The following is a 25,251-nucleotide window of genomic DNA, read 5'->3' as shown; positions in this document are numbered from 1 at the left end:
GTGGTGAATAGAACGGCCGGCAGTTTATGAAAAGTGTTTTTAGGAGAGGGCTGCAAAACTTTTTCAACACCATGGCATCGGTACACCAACGTTCATTAATGTAGAAACAGAGACCACCTCCCTTTGATTTTCCGGAGAGCTCCGCGCTGCGATCTGCACGCGTTAGCCGAAACCCAGCTAACTCGATGGCGTGGTGGGGGGTTCATTCGCTAAGCCACGTTTCAACAAAACACAGCGCGGCGGATCTGCTGAAGTCCGTGTTCCTTGAAGTGAGGAGCAGCAGTTCGTCCATCTTGTTCGCCAGGGAGCGGACATTCGCTAGATGAATTGACGGTAGGGCAGAACGGAACCCTCTCTGCCTCAGCTTTACGAGGGCTCCGGCACGTTTTCCGCGTCGCCGCCGTCGCGCTAGCTTGTATAGCACCGCCGCTCCGGCTAAAATCTCCGACAAACAGTCTGAATCAGAGACCCCCATAATGACGGTTTGTGTATAAAAGCTTCCTTTCAGTAATGTCCATCTTGATCGCATTCTGCGTGATGCGCAAAATGTAAACACAAACGTCTTCTTCGGCGCATTATCTCCTCTTCGCCTGTGTCACTCTTGCTTCCTGCTAGAGCGCCCCCTGGAGGCCGGAGGCCGTAAAAAATCCATAAGTACGCCGCGCCACCGTTTAAGGTTCAAAGTAACCTTCTGAATAAAATGCATTAAAAGTTCACATTCATTACAACTTGTTTTGGGTGAGCAAAATGTCAGAAGAATCGAATTTAAATGCTGATTGATTGGGTTTTAATACAATGCAGATGGTCCAAAGAGCACCACTGCTTTGCGTAATCTCTGAGTGACATGGCAGAGTAAGAGAAAGGGTTTAGAGCACAGGTGTCAAACTCAAGGCCCGGGGGCCAGATACGGCCTGCCACATCATTCTAGGTGGCCCGCGAAGAAAAATTGTGCATCAAATTCGTGTGTCATTACTAGAATTGCAAATTGTCTTCACTTTTAATATCTTTTTTTTTAAATATTTGACCAGTTTTTACTCGTCTGATTTGAAAACGAGTTATTTGTCAGTTTGTTTTGTAGCTTTTACTGTATATAATAGTGTTAAGAGTAAAAGTGATCAAGTCATCACAAAAATCACGAAAAAAATCTTATATAAGAAATCCGCCATGTAGTGAAACCGCGATAAACAAACTGCGGTGTAGCGAGGGATTACTGTATTCAGTGGGGCAAAAAAGTATTACCAATTGTGCAAGTTCTCCCACTTAAAAGACTAGAGATGCCTGTAATTTTCAGCATAGGTACACTTCAGCTTTAAGAGACAAAATAAAAACAAAATCCAGAAAATTATTTTTAAAGAATTTATTTGCAAATTATGGTGGAAAATAAGTGTTTGGTCAATAACAAAAGTTCATATCAATACTGTGTTATATACCCTTTGTTGGCAATGACAGAGGTCAAACGTTTTCTATAAGTCTTCACAAGGTTTTCACACACTGTTGCTGGAATTTTGGCCCATTCCTCCATGCAGATCTCCTCTCGAGCAGTGATGTTATGGGGCCGTCGCTGGGCAAAAATTGGTTTGTAAGTAAATGCAAAAAAATCGTGTGGCTCCGGTTCATGTCTTGAAAAGTTCGTAAGTGTAGTTCGTAAGTAGAGGTACCACTGGTTCTGGCTTATACAGGGGGACACGTCTGGCGCTGCAAGATCTGAGTGCAGCTTTCTTCAGGTCTTTCACTAGGTCCCCCATGTGGTTCTGGGATTTTTGCTCACCGTTCTTGGGATCATTTTGACCCCACGGGCTGAGCTCTTGTGTGGAGCCCCTGATCAAGTGAGATTAGCAGTGGTCGAATAAATTTTCCATTTTCACACCTCCACACAGTACATAATGTATGGGAGTATGAAGGAGCAGTACAAGGATTATAATGATGTTTGGTTTATAAGATCTTTTACTCTATACAATACTGCCAGTGATTTTGAGATCTTTGATTCAATATACATTATACGTGGTTTCCAACTTAATTTTTTATCTATTAGCACTCCAAGAAATTTTACTTCATTCACTCTTTCTATTTCTATATTATTTATTGTAAGAATTTTGTCTGTGTTTGTCGGACGGTTTCCAAATATAATATACCTTGTTTTACTTAAATTCAATGTAAGTTTATTTGTGTCAAACCAACTCTGTAATTTTTCCATTTCAATACCCACAGTATCCAGTAGTTGGTCCAGGTCGTCCCCACTACAGAGCAGATTCGTGTCATCTGCAAAAACTACGGCCTTGAGTAATCTGGAGACCTTGCACATATCATTAACATACAAAATAAATAACAAGGGGCCTAATATTGAGCCCTGAGGAACCCCACACTTTAGCTGCTTTAGTTTTGATTTGAAGTCCATTAATTGCACATATTGATTCCTGTTTGATAAATAACTGTTTAACCAAGTGAGTGGCATACCTCGTATGCCATATCTCTCAAGTTTTGTTAACAGTATTTTATAATTTACAGTATCAAAAGCTTTCTTAAGATCCAAGAAGACACCTACAGCATATCGTTTATTTTCAATAGCTGTTGTTATTTCAGCTACGAAATCTAACAAAGCCATTGTGGTGGTTCTATTTTTCCGAAATCCATACTGTTCGTCACACAGAATATTTTGTTTTGTGATGAAATCATCAAGCCTTTTATAAAATATTTTTTCTAGTATTTTGGAGAATTGTGGGAGTAAAGATATTGGCCTGTAATTTGAGAATATGTGTTTGTCCCCAGCTTTATATATCGGAATAATTTTAGCTTTTTTCATTTCATTCGGAAAAAACACCATTTGTCAGGGATTGGTTGCAAATATGTGTTAGGGGTTTCACCACACTTTCAATAATATTTTTAACAAGTGACATATCTATTCCATTACAATCAGTTGACTTTTTACCTTTAAATCCTCTAACAATTTATATTATTTCCGTCTCATCCGTTCCCCTTAGAACCATACTTTTGGCTATGGGTACATCCTTAATTAGGTCACTTGTACTCCCTTTTTTTGGTACTTCTTCCACCAAAGTAGGCCCAATACCAACATAGTAATCATTAAACTCCTCTGCAATCATTGCAAGTTCATTTATAGTTATATTGTTACTGTTTACAAAGTAAGAAGGATATCCTGGCTTTCCAGTTCTGTTTTTAATAATTTCATTTAACACTTTCCATGTTGTTATTGTGTTACTCTTGTTTTCCTCCAGTTTCTTGCTATAGTAGTTCCTTTTACTGAATTCAGCTTCTTTTGTTCTTATCTTTAGGAAATCTTTGTATAACAGGTTTTTTTTCTTGCAGGCGTTTAAGATTTTTTTGTCAGCCATGCCCCTCCGCGAGTCGTCACCTTATCGTGGTGGAGGGGTTTGCGTGCCCCTATGATCCTAGGAGCCATGTTGTCGGGGGCTTCATGCCCCTGGTAGGGTCACCCATGGCAAACGGGTCCTAGGTGAGGGGTCAGACAAACCACGGCTCACCCAAGCCCCTTATGATGAGTGATATAAATGGACTTAGTTTTCCCTCGCCCGGACGCGGGTCACCGGGGCCTCCCTCTGGAGCCAGGCCTGGAGGCGGGGCTCGAAGGCGAGCGTCTGGTGGCCGGGCCTTCGCCCATGGGGCCCGGCCGGGCATAGCCCGAAATGGAAACGTGGGTCCCCCTTCCCATGGGCTCACCACCTGTGGGAGGGGCCGAAGGGGTCGGGTGCAATGTGAGCTGGGCGGCAGCCAAAGGCGGGGACCTTGGCGGTCTGATCCCCGGCTGCAGAAGCTGGCTCTTGGGACATGGAATGTCACCTCTCTGGCTGGAAAGGAGCCCGAGCTGGTGTGCGAGGCGGAAAGATTCCAACTAGATATAGTCGGACTAGCCTCCACACACAGTTTGGGTTCCGGTACAAGCCCTCTCGAGAGGGGCTGGACTCTCTTCCATTCTGGAGTTGCCCACGGTGAGAGGCGTCGAGCAGGTGTGGGTATACTTATTGCCCCCCGGCTGGGCGCCTGCACATTGGGGTTCACCCCGGTGAACGAGAGGGTAGCCTCCCTCCGCCTTCGGGTGGGGGGACGGGTCCTGACTGTTGTTTGTGTCTATGCACCAAACAGCAGCTCAGAGTACTCACCCTTCTTGGGGTCCCTGGAGGAAGTGCTGGAGAGCGCTCCTTCTGGGGACTCTATCGTTTTACTGGGTGACTTCAATGCTCACGTGGGCAATGACAGTGAGACCTGGAAGGGCGTGATTGGGAGGAACGGCCCCCCTGATCTGAACCCGAGCGGTGTTCTATTGTTGGACTTCTGTGCTCGACACGGATTTTCAATAATGAACACCATGTTCAAACATAAGGGTGTCCATGTGTGCACTTGGCACCAGGACACCCTAGGCCGCAGTTCGATGATCGACTTTGTAGTCGTGTCATCGGATTTGCGGCCGCATGTTTTGGACACTCGGGTGAAGAGAGGGGCGGAGCTGTCAACTGATCACCACCTGGTGGTGGGTTGGCTCCGATGGTGGGGGAAGATGCCGGTCCGACCTGGCAGACCCAAACGCTCTGTGAGGGTCTGCTGGGAACGTCTGGCAGAATCTCCTGTCAGGAAGAGCTTCAACTCCCACCTCCGGCAGAGCTTTTCCCACGTCCCGGGGGAGGCGGGGGACATTGAGTCTGAGTGGACCATGTTCCGTGCCTCCATTGTTGAGGCGGCCGACCGGAGCTGTGGCCGTAAGGTCGTTGGTGCCTGTCGTGGCGGCAACCCCTGAACCCGCTGGTGGACACCGGCGGTAAGGGATGCCGTCAAGCTGAAGAAGGAGTCCTATCGGGCCGTTTTGGCCTGCGGGACTCCGGAGGCAGCTGACAGGTACCGGATGGCCAAGCGGAACGCGGCTTCGGCGGTTGCTGAGGCAAAAACCCGGGCGTGGGAGGAGTTCGGTGAGGCCATGGAGAATGACTTTCGGACGGCTTCGAGGAAATTCTGGTCCACCATCCGGCGTCTCAGGAGGGGGAAGCAGTGCAACGTCAACACTGTTTATAGTGGGGATGGCGTGCTGCTGACCTCGACTCGGGACGTCGTGAGTCGGTGGGGAGAATACTTCGAAGACCTCCTCAATTCCACCTACACGCCTTCCATTGAGGAAGCAGGGCCTGGAGACTCTGAGGCGGATTCTCCAATCTCTGGGGTCGAAGTCACTGAGGTAGTTAAAAAACTCCTCGGTGGCAAGGCCCCGGGGGTGGATGAGATCCGCCCAGAGTTCTTAAAGGCTCTGGATGTTGTGGGGCTGTCATGGCTGACACGCCTCTACAACGTTGCGTGGACATCGGGGACAGTGCCTCTGGATTGGCAGACTGGGGTGGTGGTTCCCCTCTTTAAGAAGGGGGACCGGAGGGTGTGTTCCAATTACAGGGGAATCACACTCCTCAGCCTCCCTGGTAAGGTCTATTCAGGGGTGCTGGAGAGGAGGGTCCGTCGGGAGGTCGAACCTCGGATTCAGGAGGAGCAGTGTGGCTTTCGTCCTGGCCGTGGAACAGTGGACCAGCTCTACACCCTCGGCAGGATCCTCGAGGGTGCATGGGAGTTCGCCCAACCAGTCCACATGTGTTTTGTGGACTTGGAGAAGGCGTTCGACCGTGTCCCTCGGGAGGTTCTGTGGAGGGTGCTTCGGGAGTACGGGGTGCCGAGCCAACTGATAAGGGCGGTTCGGTCCCTGTATCACCGATGCCAGAGTCTGGTCCGCATTTCCGGCAGTAAGTCGGATTCGTTCCCAGTGAGGGTTGGACTCCGCCAAGGCTGCCCTTTGTCACCGATTCTGTTCATAATTTTTATGGACAGAATTTCTAGGCGCAGCCGAGGCATTGAGGGGGTCCGGTTTGGGGACCTCAGCATCGCGTCTCTGCTTTTTGCAGATGACGTGGTGCTGTTGGCTTCTTCAGGCCGTGATCTCCAGCTCTCGCTGGAACGGTTCGCAGCCGAGTGTGAAGCGGTCGGGATGAGGGTCAGCACCTCCAAATCCGAGTCCATGGTCCTCGATCGGAAAAGGGTGGAATGCCCTCTCCGGATCGGGGATGAGATCCTGCCCCAAGTGGAGGAGTTCAAGTATCTTGGAGTCTTGTTCACGAGTGAGGGGAGGATGGAGCGTGAGATCGACAGGCGGATCGGTGCAGCGTCGGCAGTAATGCGGACCCTGTACCGGTCCGTTGTGGTGAAGAGAGAGCTGAGCCAAAAGGCAAAGCTCTCAATTTACCGGTCGATTTACGCTCCTACCCTCACCTATGGTCACGAGCTATGGGTCGTGACCGAAAGAACGAGATCTCGGATACAAGCGGCCGAAATGAGTTTTCTCCGCAGGATGTCCGGGCTCTCCCTTAGAGATAGGGTGAGAAGCTCGGTCATCCGGGAGAGACTCGGAGTAGAGTCGCTACTCCTCCACGTTGAGAGGAGCCAGATGAGGTGGCTCGGGCATCTTATCAGGATGCCTCCTGGACGCCTCCCTGGGGAGGTGTTCCGGGCATGTCCCACCGGTAGGAGACCCCGGGGACGACCCAGGACGCGCTGGAGAGACTATGTCTCTCAGCTGGCCTGGGAACGCCTTGGGATCCCCCGGGATGAGCTGGATGAAGTGGCTGGGGAGAGGGAAGTCTGGGAGTCCCTCCTAAAGCTGCTGCCCCCGCGACCCGACCCCGGATAAGCGGAAGAAGATGGATGGATGGATGGATTGTCAGCCATGGTTTTTCCACTGAATTGTGTTTGACCGCTTTCCTTACAAGAGGATAGTTTTTATCATAAAGTTCAGATATAATGGCCATGAATGTGTTGTAGGCTTCATTTACATCACCCACATGTACCTTTTTCCAGTCTTGTTTTAGAAGATCATTTTTGAATGAGTTAATTGAATTACCAAAGTTCATTCTACACATTTTAAAAGCTATAGCATCCTTTTTTTTCTTTGTACAGTTCTGGATCACCGCAAACACTGGCAGGTGGTCGCTTGAATCATTTATTATCAGTCCAGTTTTTACTTTCTTTTCAATCACATTTGTAAATATATTATCAATTATAGTGGCACTGTGAGATGTGATTCTAGTCGGACGAGTTATTGCAGGGTAGAGACTCATACTGTACATTAAGTTAATGAATTCTGTTATTGGAGTCAGCTGAAGTGGGTTCAGTAGATCTATATTATAATCACCACAGACATAGACCATTTTCGTATTGATTTTTCTTTCATACATTCTTGATAATAGTTCACTAAATGCCTCAATACTTGAACCTGGACATCTGTATACACAGCGTACCAGAATGTTTTTTGATGATTCCATTTCTATTTCAACAGTAATACATTCCATTAGATTATCTATTGCTTGAGACATATTTCTTACTATCTTACACTTATAGTTTTTGTCTATGAATAGAGCAACCCCTCCGCATCTTTTTCCCATCCTATTTAATGTATAACTCTCATACTATGTCAATCTTTTCAGACTGATCTTCCTTTAACCAGGTTTCAGATATTGCAATAACAGTAAACGGATTATCCATATCTTTTAAACATTTTTTGATCTTAGAGATGTTTGCTTTCAAGCTCCTACTATTAAAATGTATAATTGACATTGCCCTATTTGTTGCTACATTCTCGCTAAATTGCTCTACAGTATAGTATTTACAGTTCGTTTGATTGTAGTTGATAAAGAAGTTATTCACAGGATCAATATTGTTCTCTATATCAAATCCCTTATGATCAGTGTAATCAAATGTTTTCAAATCAAGTTCTTCATTTTCAGCTATCAGTGCTTGTTTGTTAAACAGACCAGTTGGAAAGGAAAGGCATTTGTCAGTACTGTTCATGATAGGTTGATAATTTCACCAGGTTTTTTACCTTCCATGATATAAAAGTATCACAACTTGAGGTTCTACGTAATGATGTACAGGTTACTGATCTCCTTCATACCGCTTAAGTTGCTCTATGGCACTAATGCAGAAACCATGAGAACTCTCTGCTGCTCCAACAGGTTTGATGAATACCTTACAACCTGCAGTCCAAGTGGACTGTATTTTACCGTTTTTCTTAAGAGCTCTTGCTTTTTTAGCTATTTCACCATTTTTCTTGGTGAGGTGTTCATTCATGTATACGTTCGTGCCTTTTAATTTCCTACCTTGTTTGAGTAAATTTATCTTACTTTTCCTATTTGTAAAACGGACAATTATAGGTGGTATCTTGCTATCTAGACTCCTCGTTGGCAGAGTGTAGCATGCCTCAATATTGATAGTGTCAATGACGATGTCTTTGCTGTGGAGGAAAGATTTTACCTGCTCCTCGGTTGTCTCCTCATGTTCAGGATAGTCCTCTGAAGCAAGGCCTTTCACAGCCTGCTGGTAGCTTTGTGGTTTAATCTTTAAACCTGTGATGATGACATCGCTCATTCTGGAATACTGCTCCAAGTTGTCTAATCTATTTTCCAGGGTGACTATTTTCTTATTTTGTTCAGTATTTAATTGTTTGAGCTGCTTCACCTCTCCCATCAGCTCTGTAATAATGGCCTGTTGCTTCATTATGGTTTCAAGAGTTGAAGACATCACTTCCATCGATAGCTTCAGCTCCTCCATGTCCTTCTGGAGCAATTTCATGGCCATCCTGACTATCAACCTATACCTGGTGGTAGCTATCCTCCTGGGGCTGGAGATGCTATCCCACTCAACCTGGTGTCAGATGACCTCCTAGGGCGGCTGGTGGTGCCAACTCACTGGAGCTAGTGGTGGCTATCCTCCTGAGCCTGGTGATGGTCGTCTGCTGAGCCTGGTGGTGGCTGTCCTCTTGTGGTTGGTGGTACTAGCTTACTGAGCCTGATGTTAGCTCTCTTCCAGGGGCTGGTTGTGCTAGCACACTGGGCCAGATGGTAGCTCTCCTCCTGGGGCTGATGGTGTTAGCTTCCTGGAGGTCCGGTGTAGACCGCAGGTCCGGCGTTACTGGCACGCAGTCACCGACGGTCACAGGTCCAGCGTTGCTGGGACGAAGTGCAGCACTGACCGCGGGTCCAGCGTTGTTGGCTCGAGGTCCGGCAACGGCAGCGAATCCGGCGACGTTGGAGTGGGACACTAATGCGACCGTGAGTCCAATTGCGCCGGGAGGATTCCCAGTGGCGGCCGCGGATCTGGCGTCGCGCTACGATCCGTCAGCTTCAGTTACTTTCACATCAGCTCGGCTCTGAGAAATCCGTGTAGCAACTTCAAATGAACTTCTCATTTGAGAGGAAATAAAAGTCCAAGAAAAGGAGATAAGTAAACACGTTTTTCAACGACTTTCTCCTACGCGAACTCAAGGTGTAAACCGGAAATCAATCCGGAAGCTTGAGTAATGTAAAATAATTCAGATGTTTGAGCATGTGTGCAATACAGTTGCCTAAAGTAGAACAGCATAGAACAGCGTCATTTAACTTAATACTTACAACAACAATGTAAAATAAGCATAAAATAAATAGTAAATTCTCACACAACTTACAGACAATTGTCCACATCGGCTGGACTTGCACATGACACAGTTTACCATTTTTTATATGGCAAAACTCCTTTGATGAGAGAAAAAAAAGTTACAGCACGGAGTGGCCGACAAGTCGCTATATGGTAATGTAAACAACGTTGCATCTTTGTACAATCCAACAGCTAAAAAACTAACAAAGAATAAAGTAAAAACAAGCCAGGTGTGCCAAGTTTCTCATTCAAAGTCTTCCAAGCCTGCTCCTGTTTTGTTTAGTCCCAGTATAACTTTTCCATTTTTGTTTATGGCAAAACTCCTCTGATGAGAGAGAAAAAAGTTACAAGGAGCGGCCGTCAGGTCGCTATATGATAATGTAAACAATGTTGCATCTTTGTACAATCCAACAGCTAAAAAACTAACAAAGAATAATGTAAAAAACAAGCCAGGTATGCAAATTAATCATTCAAAGTCCTCCAAGCCTGCTCCTGTTTTGTTTAGTCCCAGTATCGGTACAAAGACATTTTCTACAGCTTGGGATGAGCACGGACCTGCTGTTACATTGCGCAGAATGTCACGTGACACATTCCCGATGCGAGGTGTAGCGAGTCAAAGGTTCGTCTGCGGAGAGGCTATTTTGCATCGCACGTCGACCCGTTTCTACACAACAATGAAAAAATATTTCGTCCTTTCATTGCACTTACCCACTCATAAAGTTGTGTGAGAAAATAACAGCAATCTATAACTTCATTAGTAACCCCCAACACTGAAGTTTGAAAGGTTGTCATAGATGCAGCTAGAAATAGTGTTGGTATTACAAAATAGTAAGACGGCATTGAAAATGTATTAAAAAGTATTAAATTCCACTTAAGATTTTGTATATACCCTGTCCGGGCATTTTCGCTCTGCAATTGTGGTATAAAAAACATCACGGTAAAAACTTGCTGGTTGAGAATGGCGTTTTCAGTTATTTCTAATGGGGGAAATTGCTTTGGAACTCAACTGTTTCGCTTCTCAACGCTCCTTCTGGAACAAATTAGTGTCGAGATCCGAGGTTCTACTGTAACCAGAGAAAACCCACGCAGACACGTGGAGAACATGAAAACTTCACACAGGAAGAGCCAGAATTGAACCCTGCACTTCTGAACTGTGAGGTGCACGTGCTAACCAGTGTTCTACCTTGCCACCGGTTGTCTCTTTTAAATCACTGAATAATAAACAAAAACAATTGGTTAATACTGACAAGTAACTGGGGGAAACAGTTTTGAATACACTTAAATGCAAACACATCGTATCCAATGATTCAATTATTTGATGCAATCATTGATATTGGGACAGATCTAGTAGAACCCAGAGCAGTTACAGGGATCATGCACTATAGGTTATTGAACATGACCTGAGCAAAACATCCATCCATCCATCCATCCATCCATCCATCCATCCATCCATCCATCCATCCATCCATCCATCCATCCATCCATCCATCCATCCATCCATCCATCCATTTTCTATACTATAATAGTTTATATCAAGTCTAAGCACAAGGCAAGCTGTGGAAATAAAGTGGAAAAACACACTGTAAACTCATGACAATAAATGATCTGTAGCACCTTTTATGGTAGACAGTAGTACCCAAAGCTAATGATACATAACAATCATCTGGGTTCAGAACAGTTTCAATGATGGAATTTATTGCATTCACAACACAATGTGGCACACAAACAAAATATATGCAAAGGAACTCAAAAAGAGCTCTTCTTTGAAGAGCTAAAATAGAAGTCCCTTGTGTGCGCGTGTATTTGCGTATGTGTAGTAAAGCATTTTTGGTAGACCTACACAAAATTGTGTAGCAAAGCCACAATGTATTGTAATATATTCACATTTTGTATTTTAACGATTGAAATGAATTACTTCCAATTAAATATATACATTTTTAAAATAGTTTTCATACAACCCAAACTAATGAACTGACATCAATAGGACTTTAGCCAACTTCTCAGTAAGTAGTACATGTAATGTATGTATGTGCCAGCGTAGTGGCTAACCATCATCATTTTCATCATTTCATTTATTGAGCAATAAATGTGATAAACAAAATATACAATTGTAAACTGAAAGATTGGTGCTCATAAGGAGTTGGCTGAAGCAAAGAGCTTTCTAATATAACATAACAATAAATGATTGGAGATATTTCGGTTTAACCAAATATTAACAAGCATTCATAAATCAAAAATAAAGTAAAATCCAGGGTAACATCAAAATAAGGAGAAAGCGATACCTCTTTGTTAAGGACAATAGAATATACGATTGTTTGATTGTCCGTGATTACCGTTTTATTATACATATGTTGATATGCTTCGCTCTACTTGGTCCAGTCAGACTATGTATTGATTCTCAGTATTGGTACGTTTAAGCAATTAATTATGTTTAAGACGCTTTTAAACTGATATACAGTGATCCCTTGCCACTTTGCACTTCACGTATTGCGGCTTCGCTATGTCGCGGATTTATAAATGATGGGAGAACAGCGTTCAAATACATGCTGATAGCGCAGCCATGGCTGTGAGCAATGTGCTGACTGAGGACAAGCGCAGCAGGTGCGACAGCCAGATGCGCACAAAGGAAAAGCACCGGGGTGCAGACGTCGGGACAGCGGCAATATGCACTGATAGCACGGGGCACACCTGTGAGTAATGTGCGTCACTGCGGACGTGAATGAGGGCAAGCGCAGGGAACAGCACCAACTGTAATGATTCAACAGTACAGCCAAGTGCAGAGCGACTGGACTTTATTGTGAAAGGGGAAGGGAACGATGGAGTGCCTGAGCGGTGGACGAACGAGGCTGTACTCGTCGAGCATGGGTGGTGGGATGGCAAGCCGGGGAAAGGAGCACTCGACTGGGCTTCTCGTGAGCGTGGACGGGCTGCTGACAGGAGGCTTCTGAATCGGACGACTGCTGCTGCAAAAGTAGGACAGGACTGACAGATCATGAACCGAATCACAGGGAAACGGGGAGTCAAGCTTTCAGGGACCGATGCATACAAGGACATAGCGAGACAAGCTGACAAAGGGTGTTGCACTGGCCGCGCTAATATAGCGCTCCTGATGAGCCAGTGCCAGGTGACGGTGATTACGATGATAGGGGGGCAAGGCCAAGCGGCCGGTGGCGCCCACTCGTGACAGAATCCCCCCACAAGGGACGGCCCCCGACGTCCCCAGGAGGCACCAACCCCCCCAACCCACCGGAACGGGCGGGATTGTTCAATACTCCGTCGACACGTCCGACTCCTCGGCGGACGACGCAGCGACAGGTGCGGGGGGTGAAGACGTCGAGCCCGGGGATTGGTGCTGCACGGGACCCTCCCTCTCACCTGCGTGAAGCTGGCCCCCCACCCCACACAAAATTTAAGGAAAATAGTCTGTTTGTGCTTCGTTTGTGCCGTAAACATTTTCGTTTGTGTAGCAACAGTTTTCTAGTTATGAAAGATTATTTTTTAGGTCATCCAGAGTTCACCCTGCCCCCATCTGCTCAAAATGAACCCAAAATGGTACCGTTCGTTTGTGCTTCGTTTGTGCTGGTTTGTGCTGCAAAAATTTTCATTCGCGCTGCTACGGTTTCGTAGATATTACACATTTATTTTATAGCGATGACGTCACCCAGCCCCCCATTTTCCTCCAAATGGACCCAAAATGGTACAGTTCGTTTGTGCTTCGTTTGTGCTGGTTTGTGCTGCAACATTTTTTGTTTGTGCTGCTACGGTTTTTTAGTTATGAAAGATTATTTTATAGGTCATCCAGAGTTCACCCAGTCCCCCATCTGCTCGAAATGAACCCAAAATGGTACCGTTCGTTTGTGCTTCATTTGTGCTGGTTTGTGCCGCAAAAACTTTCGTTTGTGCTACTACGATTTCGTAGATATTTAACATTTATTTTATAATAATAATATAATAATTCATTGAATTTGTATAGCGCTTTTCAAAACCCCAAAGACGCTTACAGGGAACAAGGCAAAGACATACAGGAGGGGAGGGGGACAGGGAAGAGACAGTGGGATAAAATTAAGAAGAGGAAGCCAGTTATGGGTAGGAAAGGTCATAGGCTTGAGAGAAGAGTTAAGTTTTTAGACGGGACTTAAATATGGGGAGTGTGGGTGAGTCACAGACAGACCGAGGGAGAGAGTTCCAGAGTCGGGGTGATGTGCAGGAGAACGCTCTGTCGCCGAAGGATTTGAGCTTAGATTTTGGGATTGTCAGACATGAAGTATTGGAGGATCGGAGGGGACGGTTGCGGCAGTAGGGAACAAGGAGGTCGGATAGGTAAGTGGAAGCCAGGTGGTGAAGGGCTTTGAAGGTGAGGAGGAGTATATTGAAGATAATACGCTCCTTAATGGGGAGCCAGTGAAGAGATTGGAGAACAGGAGTGATGTGTTCACGGGACCGGGTGTGGGTAAGGAGGCAGGCAGCAGAGTTTTGGACTAGTTGAAGTCTATGGAGTGAGTGAGCAGTGATTCCAGTGAGAAGGGAGTTGCAGTAGTCAAGCCGGGATGAGATGAAGGCATGGATGAGGGATTCAGTGGCAGGAAGAGAGAGGCAATGCCGGATTTTGGCGATGCGTCGGAGGTGGAAGTAGGAGGTCTTAACAACTGAGCTAACATGAGGGTGGAAGGACAGTGTAGGGTCGAAAATAACGCCAAGGTTGCGTGCCAGAGGGGAGGGAGTGATGGTTGAGGAGACAATGGTGAGTGTGATGGATCCAGTTTTATCAAGGAAGGATTTAGTGCCTATGAGGAGGAGCTCTGTTTTGTCACTGTTGAGTTTGAGAAAGTTGTGGGTCAGCCATGTTTTTATTGTAGGGATGCAGGTTTCAAAGTGGATGAGGGGAGGGTTTTGGGTTGGTGTGGTGCGTATATAGATCTGGGTGTCATCAGCGTAGCAGTGGAAGTCCAGATTGAGTTTGCGGATGACATTACCAAGGGGAAAGAGGTAACAGATGAATAGGAGGGGGCCAAGAACGAGCGATGACGTCACCCAGCCCCCCATTTTCCTCCAAATGGACCCAAAATGGTACCGTTCGTTTGTGCTTCGTTTGTGCTGGTTTGTGCTGCAAAAATTTTCGTTTGTGCTGCTACGGTTTCGTAGATATTACACATTTAATTTATAGCGATGATGTCACTCAGCCCCCATTTAACTCCAAATGGACCCAAAATTGTACCGATTGTTTGTGCCGCAAAAAAATTTCGTTTGCGCTCAGTGAATCATTCAATTTGTCATTTATTTAATATTAATTTATTTTCTAGAGATGTCAAATTATTGCTCCATGGATCGTTAATTAACCATTTGTTTATGCCATTGCAATTTTTCATTATTAAAATCATGCATCTTCATTAACCCCCTGTCATGTATTTTATTCTAACAATTTTTCACTTGACATCCTGATATCTCATCAATTCTTACACGTATTATCCAACTAATTACCATGCAAAGTGACCTCTGCAGGCCGGTAAGATATATCGCAACAGGGTGGCAAAAAACTAAGACGTGCAACTTTTTCAAGCGACAAGTGCACAACTATCTCCGAAGATTTAATAACAGTGAATGACAGAAAGCGTTTTTTTCTGGGAAGTGACCATCGACCAATGTAAGTAAAAAAAAAAAAAAACGAGTTTAGACAATATAGAATTAAAAACACCCCAGGTAGTCTGAATAGCTAGTTAGCTAACATTGTATTATTAGACGCGTGTAATTTGCACAGACCAAGAAAACTAAATTTCTAAAGAAAACATGTTAATACATTTTGATGTCAAAATATTTTTCCCTTTGCATCATTTTTCCGTCCATGCATTGCAAATATAATGAACACGCATGTGTAATTTTAATTATTTAAGCAATGAATCCTGATTATATTTATTTGTCCTACAACTAGATGCCCAAACAACCAGCAGTAGACAATGATTTAATTGTTGCAGTTCTCTGCTCATCAAAAGCGGCCATACTTGAAAATGGTAACATAACCACTCCAAGCGCTACTATGTGGACAGATCTGAGTGACCAGTTGGAAAAGAAGATGTCTGCAAAAGCTGGTGGTGGGTTGGCTCCGATGGTGGGGGAAGATGCCGGTCCGACCTGGCAGATCCAAATGCTCTGTGAGGGTCTGCTGGGAACGTCTGGCAGAATCCCCTGTCAGGAGGAGCTTCAACTCCCACCTCCGGCAGAGCTTTTCCCACGTCCTGGGGGAGGCAAGGGACATTGAGTCCGAGTGGACCATGTTCCTCCATTGTTGAGGCGGCTGACCAGAGCTGTGGCCGTAAGGTCGTTGGTGCCTGTCGTGGCGGCAATCCCCGAACCCACTGGTGGACACCAGCGGTAAGGGATGCCGTCAAGCTGAAGAAGGAGTCCTATCGGGCCGTTTTGGCCTGCGGGACTCCGGAGGCAGCTGACAGGTACCGGATGGCCAAGCGGAACACGGCTTCGGCGGTTGCTGAGGCAAAACCCGGGCGTGGGAGGAGTTTGGCGAGGCCATGGAGAATGATTTCCGGACGGCTTCGAGGAAATTCTGGTCCACTATCCGGTGTCTCAGGAGGGGGAAACAGTGCAACGTCAACACTGTTTACGGTGGGGATGGCGTGCTGCTGACCTCGACTCGGGACATCGTGAGTCGGTGGGGAGAATACTTCGAAGACCTCCTCAATTCCACTTACACGCCTTCCATCGTGGAAGCAGGGCCTGGAGACTCTGAGGCGGACTCTCCAATCTCTGGGGTCAAAGTCACTGAGGTAGTTAAAAAACAACTCGGTGGCAAGGCCCCGGGGGTGGATGAGATCCGCCCGTTGTTCTTAAAGGCTCTGGATGTTGTGGGGCTGCCATGGCTGTCACGCCTCTACAACATTGCGTGGACATCGGGGACAGTGCCTCTGGATTGGCAGACTGGGGTGGTGGTTCCCCTCTTTAAGAAGGAGGAACGGAGGGTGTGTTCCAATTACAGGGGAATCACACTCCTCAGCCTCCCTGGTAAGGTCTATTCAGAGGTGCTGGAGAGGAGGGTCCGTCGAGAGGTCGAACCTCGGATTCAGGAGGAGCAGTGTGGCTTTTGTTCTGGCCGTGGAACCGTGGACCAGCTCTACACCCTCGGCAGGATCCTCGAGGATGCATGGGAGTTTGCCCAACCAGTCCACATGTGTTTTGTGGACTTGGAGAAGGCATTCGACCGTGTCCCTTGGGAGGTTCTGTGGAGGGTGCTTCGGGAGTACGGGGTGTTCAGCCGACTGGTAAGGGCGGTTCGGTCCCTGTATCACCGATGCCAGAGTTTGGTCCGCATTTCCGGCAGTAAGTCGGATTCGTTCCCAGTGAGGGCTGAACTCTGCCAAGGCTGCCCTTTGTCACCGATTCTGTTCATAATTTTTATGGACAGAATTTCTAGGTGCAGCCGAGGCGTTGAGGGGGTCAGGTTTGGGGACCTCAGCATCGCGTCTCTGCTTTTTGCAGACGATGTGGTGCTGTTGGCTTCTTCAGGCCTCACTGGAGCGGTTCGCAGCCGAGTGTGAAGCGGTCGGGATGAGGGGTCAGCACCTCCAAATCCGAGTCCATGGTCCTTGGTCGGAAAAGGGTGGAATGCCCTCTCCGGTTTGACGATGAGATCCTGCCCCAAGTGGAGGGGGTTCAAGTATCTTGGGGTCTTGTTCACGAGTGAGGGGAGGATGGAGTGCGAGATCGACAGGTGGATTGGTGCAGCGTTGGCAGTAATGCGGACTCTGTACCGGTCCGTCATGGTAAAGAGAGAGCTGAGCCAAAAGGCAAAGCTCTCAATTTACCGATCGATTTACGCTCCTACCCTCACCTATGGTCATGAGCTATGGGTCGTGACCGAAAGAACGAGATCCCGGATACAAGCGGCTGAAATGAGTTTTCTCCGCAGGATGTCCGGGCTCTCCCTTAGAGATAGGGTGAGAAGCCCGGTCATCCGGGAGAGACTCGGAGTAGAGTCACTACTCCTCCACGTTGAGAGGAGCCAGATGAGGTGGCTCGGGCATCTCATCAGGATGCCTCCTGGACGCCTCTCTGGGGAGGTGTTCCGGGCATATCCCACCGGTAGGAGACCCCGGGGACGACCCAGGACGCGCTGGAGAGACTATGTCTCTCAGCTGGCCTGGGAACGCCTTGGGATCCCCCTGGATGAACTGGATGAAGTGGCTGGGGAGAGGGAAGTCTGGGAGTCCCTCCTAAAGCTGTTGCCCCAGCGACCCGACCCCGGATAAGCGGAAGACGGATGGATGGATGGATGGATTCCTTTTGACAAGTGGATGGAATTTATTAGACTTAGACTTAGACTTAGACTCAACTTTATTAATCCCTTGGGATTACTCCTACAGGGAAATTCTGTGTCCAGTAGCAGTAAAATACAAAATACACAAGAAAAACACAAGAGATCAAGATATACAGAAGATGCAGAAATACACACAGTGCAAGAGATAGCAATGAAATGTAAAAGAGGCCAAAAGATAAACTAGGCAAGAAAATTGAGGGAGGTAAAAAACACTACAAAGTAGTTGCCATAATAATTCTGGAAAAGGCTGAATACAAAGATAAGAACTGTCGAACCCAAAAAAGAGAATATAAACCCTGGCACCTGGACCCACATCACAAATGAACAAATCTGGAAAACAGTTAAAATTCCTTGCACATTTGTTTTTAAAAGAGCCAAGGTCTATCCATTGGTCTCAAATAATTATATCGAAATCAGAGGATACTGCAAGGAGTGTCATGGCCTTCTCAACATTAATTGTGGCCAAGAGCCAGAAATGAACAGCCCAATAATATTGAACTGTTTCATTAAGAACAGTGATGACTCCCTACACACTGGTAGCTCAAAGCGGTTTCTATCTGGATAGTTGTGTGTGCAGGTAGCCAAGGAACTTGGTGAGGGCAGGATGGAACCACATGTATGGCGAGCATCACAGGGAAATAAACTGATGGACTTCGGAGACTCTGAGCCAAGCCACCTGCCAAATTTGGCCACCCTGCGCAAGGCAAAGCAAGAGAAAAATGATTTGGCATTAGGTAACAAAAATCAAATTTTCTCATTGCAGATGTTGAAATACAGTGCACCTCACAGTGACAGAATCAAAGACATTGGACTTGACAATTATTTCAGTCGCTATTGGAGTCAAACCCAAATGCACGTTTACAAGAGCTTAAAGAAATCTCACCCAATATTATGTGTTGATGCAACTGGCTCAATAGTTAAAAAACTGATGAGACCGAATGGCATGTATGGCCATATCTTCCTGTATCAGGGTGTGTCCCAGTCATGCAGATGCTGTCAGAGAAGCATGGTGTTAATGCTATCACACGGTGTCTGAAGGAATGGATCAATGCAGGTGCACCTATTCCTAAACAAGCACTGAGTGACTTTTCTCTGGCGATTCTTGGAGCTCTAGTCAAGGCTTTTACCCCTCATCCTGAAGAGCTACATCAATGAGTGCTTTAACATTTCACGTGGGAATCAACCTGGACATCTACCCCCATGTTTTGTCAGGGTAGATGTAGCACACAGCATTAAGATGGTGGGCGAACAAGGGCGGTTGATATCCAAAGACGCAGTGGAAGGGTGAAAGTCCCATGGCCGAGCTGGGGAGGGCATTATGAGCAAACTCCACCCAGGGGAGCTGTTTGGCCCACCCGCGCTGATCTCCAGCGGCCATGCACCTTACCCAGCTCCTGGTTCAGGCGCTCCGTTTGCCCGTTGGATTGCGGGTGAAACCCAGAGGAGAGGCTGGCCGTGGCGCCAAGGAGACAACAGAATTCTGCCCAGAAGGTGGAGGTGAATTGTGGGACTCTGTCTGACACGATGTCCTGCAGGAGACGTCGTGACAAAAAATCTCCCGCAGCATAATGGACGCCATTTGCTTCGCCGACAGGAGCTTAGGGAGGGGAATAAAATGTGCCATCTTGCTGAAGCGGTCCACAACCGTAAGAACCGCCGTGTTCCCCTCCGAGAGCGGAAGGCCCGTGACAAAATTGATTGAAAGGTTAGACCAGGGGTGTTGGGGAACGGGCAAAGATTGGAGCAACCCGGCCGCAGGACGATTAGATGCCTTGCAGCAGTTACAGATGGGACAGGCCCGAACGTAATCGCGGACGTCCTTTTTCCAGGTGGCCCACCAGAACCGCTGGGCTACCACATACCTCGTGCGGGCAGCCCCAGAATGACAGGCAAGACGTGAGTCGTCTTCTGGGACGAACAGGCGGCCCTCCAGGCAATTGCTGGGGCTGGGTTGATCGCGTGAGGCGGCCTCCACCCGGCGCTCAATCTCCCATGAAAGGGCCGCGACTCGAATAGACCTCGAGAGGATAGTGGGAGCCGGCCCCCGCTCCTCCTCCTCTCCAGGAAACACACAAGACAGGGCGTCTGCCTTTGTGTTGCGGGAAGCCGGCCTGTAGGAGAGCGAGAAGTTACAACGGTCAAAAAACAGAGCTCACCGAGCTTGTCTGGCATTGATTCTTTTAGCTGATCGCAAGTGCTCCAAGTTACGGTGGTCTGTCCAAACAATGAATGGCGAGGCAGCGCCCTCTAGCCAATACTTCCACTCCTCCAAAACCAGCTTGACTGCGCGGAGTTCCCGATTGCCGATGTCGTAATTTCGCTCTGAGGATGACAAGCGGCGAAAGAAGAACGCGCATGGACGGAGACGATTGTCCTGGCTGCTGCGCTGGGACAGCACCGCCCCGACGCCCACGTTAGAGGCGTCCACCTCGACCTCAAATTGCCTCTTGGGACCAGGCACTCGAAGGATAGGGGCGGACGTAAAACGCCGCAGCTCGACGAGTGCGTGTTCCGCTGGTTCCGTCCATTTGTACGGAGAGGCGAGTTTGGTGAGAGCAGTGAGAGGGGCAACAACTGTGCTGTATCCGCGAACGAAGCGGCGATAAAAGTTAGTCTTTTGCGTGTCTCCGGCATGGGCCATGACGTGACTGGTGTCGCCTTCTTGGGATCCATCTCGATGGACCCCACTCTGTTCACGTAGCTGAGGAATTTGACTGAAGGGGCGTGGAACTCTCATTTCTCCGCTTTCACAAACAGGGAGTTCTCGAGAAGTCGATGAAGAACCACCCTGACATGTTTGCTGTGTTCGCGAAGCGAACGGGAAAAAATGGAAATGTCTTCCAAGTATACAATTGCGAACTGATTTAGCATGTCCCTTAGCACGTCGTTGATGAGGGCCTGGAAGACGGCCTGGGCGTTGGTCAGTCCGAACGGGACCACCAAATACTCATACGCTCTGGGTGTTGAATGCCTCCTCCAAGGTCTGGGAGCGATCGTATGCCACCATCTCATCCTTCATATAGTCTGTGAGCCCCTGGAGGAAGGTGCTTACCAGGGCCGGGGTGTTCCAACGGCTGCTTCCTGCCAACGTCTGGAATTTTAGGGCGTATTCGGCTATCGAGCGACGACCCTGGCGCAGCGTCGCCAGCTCCTCGGCTGCGTCCTCGGTGGCGGAACCCAGGTCAAAGAGCCGAAGCAGTTCCTCCGCATAGGCATCGAACATGTCACATGCCGAGGACCCTCTTTCGTACACGGCCAGGCCCAGCAGCCGTGCCTCGCCCATGAGGTGGCTCAAAACGAACCCCACCTTGGCTGGTTTGGAAGCGAATGTGACTGGCGGAAGGCCGAACATGATGCGGCAGTTTGTCATGAAAGCCCGGACGGACTTGGGGTCGCCGCTGAACTTCTCGATGTTGCCTAGACGGGGCTCCAGAACATCAACGAGTTGTCTGGCTTCTGGGACTGGGCGGGGCGTAGGAGTAGAGACAGGCGCGGGCGCAACCGGAGCACCGTGTACGGGTGGATCATGGGTTGACAGCGCTCAGAGGCTGCCCAGGACCTGAGACATTTCTTGTTGCTGCTCTATTTGCTGCTGTTGTTGCTGCAGTTGTTGTTGCTGTTGTTGGCCCATTTCAATTAGGGCTCGGAAATCAGCCGACAGGCTGCTGACCACTGTCTCCGCTCGCTCCAGTCGGGACAATGACGTCTGATCGCTCGCTGGCTGCATGGTGTTGGTCAGCTTGTACTGTAATGTTCGGACTACAGCCAAGTGCAGAGCGACTGGACTTTATTGTGAAAGGGGAAGGGAACGATGGAGGGCTGGAGCGGTGGACGAACGAGGCTGTACTCGTCGGGCATGGGTGGCCGGATGGCGAGCCAGGGGAAGGAGCACTCGACTGGGCTTCTCGTGAGCGTGGACGTGCTGCTGACAGGAGCCTTCTGAATCGGACGACTGCTGCTGCAAAAGTAGGACAGGACTGACAGATCATGATCATCGCAACCGTGACTCACTTTGGTTCCGCTCGGCATGATGTTTCTCTTACATTCAAGATTGTATGGTGATAGCAGCTGGATGGATACTGGTGTGAATGGAATGGGTGAAAACAATGAGAAAATGCCAAAATGCCAGAGGGTAATAGCTCGAAGCAACTTTTTTTTTTTTGATTGGGGTAAGAAAAGAACTATTAACCTTTTTGGGATGATTAATTTTAAAATTTGTGAACTGAACTTTGAAGTAGTTTGTGTAGAAAATGAACTTTCCCAACACTGGTAACTCTTTAAACGTGAAGCGATTTTGGAGAAGACAACCCCTAAAATTCCAGCCAATTTTGAGCTGAATGAAAATTTTACAGCACAAACCAGCACAAACAAAGCACAAATGAACTGTACCATTTTGGGTCCATTTGGCAAAAAAAGGGGGGCTGGGTGCCCTCATCGCTAGAAATCAAATGTGTAATATCTACGGAACAGTAGCAGCACAAACGAAAGTTTTTGCAGCACAAACGAACGGTACCGTTTTGGGTTCATTTGGAGCAGATGGGGGGCTGGGTGAACTCTGGATGACCTATAAATCAATCTCCCATAATTGTAAAACCGTTTCAGCACAAACAACATTTTTTACGGCACAAACCAGCACAAACAAAGCACAAACGAAACAAACCATTTTCCTTAAATTTTGCGTGGAGTGGGGGGCCAGCTTCACGCAGGTCTTTATGAGCCAGCAAGTCTGCCATCAAGTGGTCAGAGTTAACCACTACAATGCTCTATAGACTTGATTTTAAGTGGAGAGGTGACCAGGAGTCTTATCTACCCATTAATAAAATAAAAAATAAGTTGACGAGAAGACTCATCGACGGGATCCTGTGTCATTAATGTCAATGACGAGTATTCTCGGCGCTGGCATACAAAGAGTTAACAAGTTTCAATGTTTTAAGCATTATCAGGCGTTTTAAGCTTTTGCCTGCAACATCAAATACAATAAAATACAATTTTATCTATGTTAGAGTGGTGCTCACTCTTACTTATTTGCAAGAATCACACGGGAGACAGTATGCCCTTTGAGCACTTGCAAGTGGAGAAATTGTTCGTCACTGTGCATACAGCGATGTTCGAACGAAGTCTGACTTTGGATTCTTGCAAGAGAGTATTTATTGAGAGAAAACAGGGTGAGGGTGAGAGTGGACAGGTTTGGTGAACCCCTGGCCTCTGGTCAAATCAGAGCAAGGGATGTTTTACGACATTGGGGGAAACAGAACAACTTAGATCAAGCAGAGGATGCAACCACTTTATTTTACTGCGTTGTGAGAGCAGGAAAGGTTTGGTTAATCATTATAATCTAGATTCCAACATAAACATAGGATCAAAATAATCTATCAACCCTAACCATCTATCTAGCACATTTCACAACAGCTGCAGCTGTAACAAAGTGATTTACATATAACAATGATACAACTACAAGACAGTGAAAACAGTCAATTAAAACAAAAATTAATATACAGTAGCGTGGCGGGCCACACTTGGCCCACAGACCTTGGGTTTTATAGAATCTAGACTTTAAATTGTGAGGGGTTGCTAAAATCAATTATTTACTTTAATGAGGCAGCCAGACTAATGTTTATGCTTTCAATCTCTCTTTTCCCTCCACAGTAAAGTACATTCGTGAGGTTTCACCACTATTCAAGAAGCTTTCCTTGGTGGCTGCCTTGACATGGAATGAGCTTTGGCCACAGTCTCAGAGCTACAATGGCAGTGAGGAAGCTGGATCTCCTGAACACAGCTCCTCCAAAGACAGGAAGGTCATGAGTTTGAAGATGTGCTTCATCAGTCGGAACCTAACCATGCCAGACTTGGAGAACAGGTCTGACATTAATGACTAATCTGTTTATTTTGCTGCTGTGGATTATTGTGCAAATTATTGTGGAACTCTCAACATTTGTATATTCTTAGAAGCAAATATGATCAACTGTCTTTGTTACCATTTTCAGCTTGTCCAACCAGATTGTACGTTTATGGCATCAAGTGATGTGAAGCATTAGTTCGTCCCAGTTAACATGCAGTGGGAAGTAGTATGTTTGGCTGGCTCCTATGTCACCTTTAGGCCAAATAAGACTTATTTTAACAAAATGTGACAAACTTTTATTATTGTGTAGGTACTGATATGCCGCAAAGCTTTTGATTTTCATTGCCTCTTGTCTGAAGCGACAAGTGAAAATAGTGAAAATTGCCGCTGGCCTATATTTTTTGTCATCCTCCTATTCCGCTACATTAACAGGAAACGGCAAAAGATTTTCTTACAAACTAGAACAACTGACTTTCCCACATTGTGCGAGTCTACTTTCTTTGACAGAGACTAACAATTCCCATGTAAAAAAAAAAAAAAAAAGCCATACAGTCAAACCTCGGTTTTCGACCACAATCCGTTCCAGAAGGCGGTTCGAGAAGTGAATCGGTCGAATTCCGCATCTATTTTTCCCATTACAAATAATGGAAAAAAAATTCATCCGTTCCAAGACTAAAAAAAAAACGCCTTTTTATTAGCATTTTTTCATAGAAAACATTTTTAAAGTCCTGATGTACTTAAACCGCAGTGCGCCGGGCGCTCTGTCGCATTTCTTTAAGAGCGTCTTTGTGTTTTAGGATGGCTTTACTGCTCCCACTTGCTTTGTTTGGAGGCATGATTAGGGGTTAATACAATTCTTAAAGTAACAAAAATACAATAACGAACGGAGTCAGTCGGCATGCGGGCCGTGCGGTCGGGTTTTCTTGAGTCCTTTCGGCTCATCTCGCGAGGTTAGATCTCCGAATTTTGTTCGACAACCGAAGCAAAAAAGTCTCGAATTTTTCGTGCGAATTCCGATTTGTTCGGGAACCGGGACGTGCGAAAACCGAGGTTTGACTGTATTTGGTTCATACCAGAGGTCACACGCATAATTTACGGAAAGGAATAAGGTAGATGGTTTGCTTGCGTACACATGAATGATCATACGACAGACAATTTGCATACATGTCTAATTTACACTGTGTGCACATTTATAAGGCAAGCGTGTGTTTTGACCATATGATCATATTTATGCATATTTTCCTACTCCATGCTGTATAAGCTTGAATGCTTACACGATACAAGCTTATGAAGTGATGTGTATTTTTATCCTGTATTGGACTCCATATAAAACGACCCTGATTACAAGACGACCCCCTCTTTTTCAAGACTAAAGTTTGAAAAAAGATTTGTTGAACACCAAATTTAATTTTATACAGAAAATGATTACATCTGAAACAAATTCTTATAACAATATATTCGAGAGAAAAAGCATGTTACTTTGCCTCATTCAAATCATGCAAAAACTGTCTGTCACATCTTAATATCTAAACATTTAAATATGTAAACTAAAGTGCAATCACATTTGTAAAGGAATGGCTTCTGGTTTTTGAAATGTAAATAAAGGAATCTACTGTGATAA

General features: G+C 46.6%; 1 protein-coding gene across 11 annotated transcripts in view; it reads left to right on the top strand.

The window, feature by feature from the left end:
• sntb2 (syntrophin, beta 2) overlaps positions 1 to 25,251 on the top strand; it is a 170,862-nt gene that overhangs the window by 11,869 nt on the left and 133,742 nt on the right. For all 11 annotated transcript variants that reach the window (XR_007482135.2, XR_007482136.2, XR_007482137.2 and 8 more), the window contains exon 2: positions 23,438 to 23,648. Coding sequence is in view for 5 of the 11 variants with exons in the window: in XM_049723051.2 (XP_049579008.1) it covers positions 23,438 to 23,648 (211 nt within the window). In the remaining 6 variants the exon portion in view is untranslated. The remainder of the gene's footprint in view (positions 1 to 23,437; positions 23,649 to 25,251) is intronic.

This window comes from Syngnathus scovelli, chromosome 6 (genome assembly GCF_024217435.2).
Source record: "Syngnathus scovelli strain Florida chromosome 6, RoL_Ssco_1.2, whole genome shotgun sequence".
Lineage (NCBI taxonomy): Eukaryota > Metazoa > Chordata > Actinopteri > Syngnathiformes > Syngnathidae > Syngnathus > Syngnathus scovelli.
This window is presented reverse-complemented; position numbering and strand designations above follow the sequence as displayed.